General features: G+C 58.8%; 1 protein-coding gene across 1 annotated transcript; it reads left to right on the plus strand.

Moving 5' to 3' along the window:
• The first annotated feature begins 393 nt into the window (after nucleotides 1–393).
• Nucleotides 394–2,712, plus strand: LOC144161711 (disintegrin and metalloproteinase domain-containing protein 10-like). Its single transcript, XM_077692328.1, has one exon. The coding sequence runs from the start codon at nucleotides 394–396 to the stop codon at nucleotides 2,710–2,712; it is 2,319 nt and encodes a 772-aa protein (XP_077548454.1).

Below are 2,712 nucleotides of genomic sequence, written 5' to 3' on the forward strand. Positions count from 1 at the left end.
TAACGGCGTTCCGAGTCAGGATCGCGGGTTTCCCTAATACTCACATTACAACTTGAAATATTTAATAAGAAATATTCAATAAGTCAATACGAGGCAGCACACAGTAGCGAAGAGTCGATTTCATGTTTGTCATCTCTTTTATTTTCTCCGGTGAATAAAACGACACTTCATTACTTTTCATGAACCAAAAAGATCACCGCTTCGTGGCTCATTTGCTGATTAAGCACATGCGAAAAAATCATCATCAGCTTCATCGAAGCCGTCATCTTTCACACCGGGTATTCATTCGAAGAAGAAAGAGACGAACGAAGCTCCCCGCGCCCCGGCCATTGCATTCTGTCGCGTCATCGTAGCCCACCGCTCCGACCGACGCTTTTCAAGGCGGCCACAGCCATGACGGCCAGGAACGAGACCACCGCTCCGTCGGGGCATCGCAAAAAAGGCCTCTTCGCGAAGGTGTTCCTAGTTTTGCTGCATCTCCCTGCAAGAAGTGACGCAGCGGAACTTGGCCCGTTCATCCGCAACTACGAGCTGCTGTCGTACCCGGTACGAGTAGGGAGCAGCAACTCCAGCGTTAAAAGAATCAGGCGCGCCACTGCCGACACGTCGGGTACCAGGCACATCCGCTTCAATGCCCGAGGCCGACACTTCCACCTGGTGCTAAGCCTAGACCTATCGGCTTTTTCCAACAACTTCGTCGCGAGAACTTCTTTGGGGCCGGTTGAGGTCGACCTTTCACACGCGGTCTCCGGTTACGTGTACGGCGACGCGGGCAGCCACGCGTTCGGTTCCATTCTGGGCGGCGTCTTCGAAGGGCGGATCAGCACGGGTGACGGGCGTGTCTTCTACGTGGAGCCGGCCTGGAGGTACCCGACACTGTCGCCACAGTCGGGGCACTCGGTCTTCTACGCATCCGAGGACGTTCGTCTGCCGCCCGTGCTGCAGGGAACCCACGGTGGCTGTGGACTGGATCGCCTGCAGAAGCACCTAGCCGACGAGGAGGTCGACCTGCGCGCTCATCAGGGAAGCCACCCCTGGCCCTCTCCCCAACACCGAGGCCGCCGTATCAGACGATCGCCCGACATCGCGGAGTACCCGGAAGTAGGGACGCAAGAGCCTCTAACTCGACACCGAACGTTTAAAGGCCAGATAGGAGCTCGCCAAGGCTCTAACCGACGGCTGTGCCACCTGCAGATTTCTGTGGATCACATTCTGTACAAGTTCTACGCCAAAGGTGTTGACGACCCCACGGCCCGCGCGCGCATCGCTTCGCTGGTGAACACCCACATCACTTCGGTCAATGAAATGTACTCAAAGGTCGACTTCAATGGCATTGTTGGCATTCAATTCGTGCTCCAGGATCTCAGGATCAACGACTCTACCTCCTGTGACTCCCCCCATATGAGTAGTAGCAATCCGTTCTGCCGCACCGACCTAGACGCGAACCTCATGCTAAAGTTCTACTCTTACGACAGCCGCAACGATTTTTGCCTCTCGTACGTGTGGACCAATCGGGACCTGGGCGACGGCACGCTAGGCCTGGCCTACCTCGCGAGCCCGGACAATATAGGAGGAATTTGCGAGAAGTTCAAGAATGTGAACACACGAGAGGGCCTCAAGAAACTGGCGCTCAACAGCGGAGTGGTCACTTTCCTCCTGCACGGTGGGCAAGTCTCGCTGGCCGTGAGCGAGGTCACCCTGGCGCACGAGTTCGGCCACAGCTTCGGCTCCCCGCACGACGAGTCGCGCGAGTGCGCCCCGGGTGGCGCCAGAGGCAACTATATCATGTACCCGAGGGCAACGACGGGCCTGCAGCCGAACAACCGGCTCTTCTCGAGCTGCAGCGTGAAGAACATAAGCCTGCTCCTGCAGGCCCTCTTCGATGGGCGTCGCGACAGGGAGAACTGCTTTCTCGCAAACCAGCAGCCCTTCTGCGGCAACAACGTGCGCGAGGCGGGAGAGGAGTGCGACTGCGGTTACCAGGAGGTCCAGTGCACAGACAAGTGCTGCAACCCGGCCAAGAACCAGGCAGGCAAGGCCGGCTGCACGCTCACCCCCACCGCCAACTGCAGCCCGTCTGCCGGCAGCTGCTGCTCGGACGCGTGCGGCTTTCGGAACACTCAGTTCGTGTGCGCCGTCGCGAACGAGTGCAACGAGCAGTCCCTGTGCAATGGCGTGGACGACCAGTGTCCTCAGGCCCTGCACAAGCCTAACCTCGTGACCGAGTGCAACAACGGCACGCAGGTGTGCGTCAACGGCAGCTGCCAGGGCTCGATCTGCCTGAAGTACCAGTTCGAGGACTGCCAGCGCGTCAGCGGGAGCCCAGCCGAGATGTGCCTCGTGGCCTGCAAGCAGCCGGGATCAGAAGGACCGTGCTTGGACACCTGCAATGTCCAAGCATTGCAGCCGCTCTGCGGCAAGAAACGAGAACGCGGTGCCGCGTGCAACGACAACCGCGGCTACTGCGACGTGTTCCATCGATGCCGAACCGTCGACGAGGGTGGTCCGCTTGACAGGCTGCAGAAGCTGCTTGTGCCCAAGAAGCTGCGCGATTGGGTCAGTAACAACATGTGGGCGCTTGTGGCCATTTTTGTGGTGTTTCTGCTCGCAGTGATCGTGTTCATTCGCATCTGCGCCGTCATGACGCCCACCAACAACCCCAGACTGCCGCGAGCCAAGACCTTCAGGGAAAGCGTCCGACGCCCGCTCTAG

This window comes from Haemaphysalis longicornis, unplaced genomic scaffold (assembly GCF_048455015.1).
Source record: "Haemaphysalis longicornis isolate Haplotype H1 unplaced genomic scaffold, Haemaphysalis longicornis Haplotype H1 scaffold_12, whole genome shotgun sequence".
NCBI classification, from domain to species: Eukaryota; Metazoa; Arthropoda; class Arachnida; order Ixodida; family Ixodidae; genus Haemaphysalis; species Haemaphysalis longicornis.

Coding starts and splice junctions, on each gene's coding strand:
- LOC144161711 (XM_077692328.1), top strand. CDS start 394: ATGACGGCCAGGAACGAGACCACCGCTCCGTCGGGGCATCGCAAAAAA.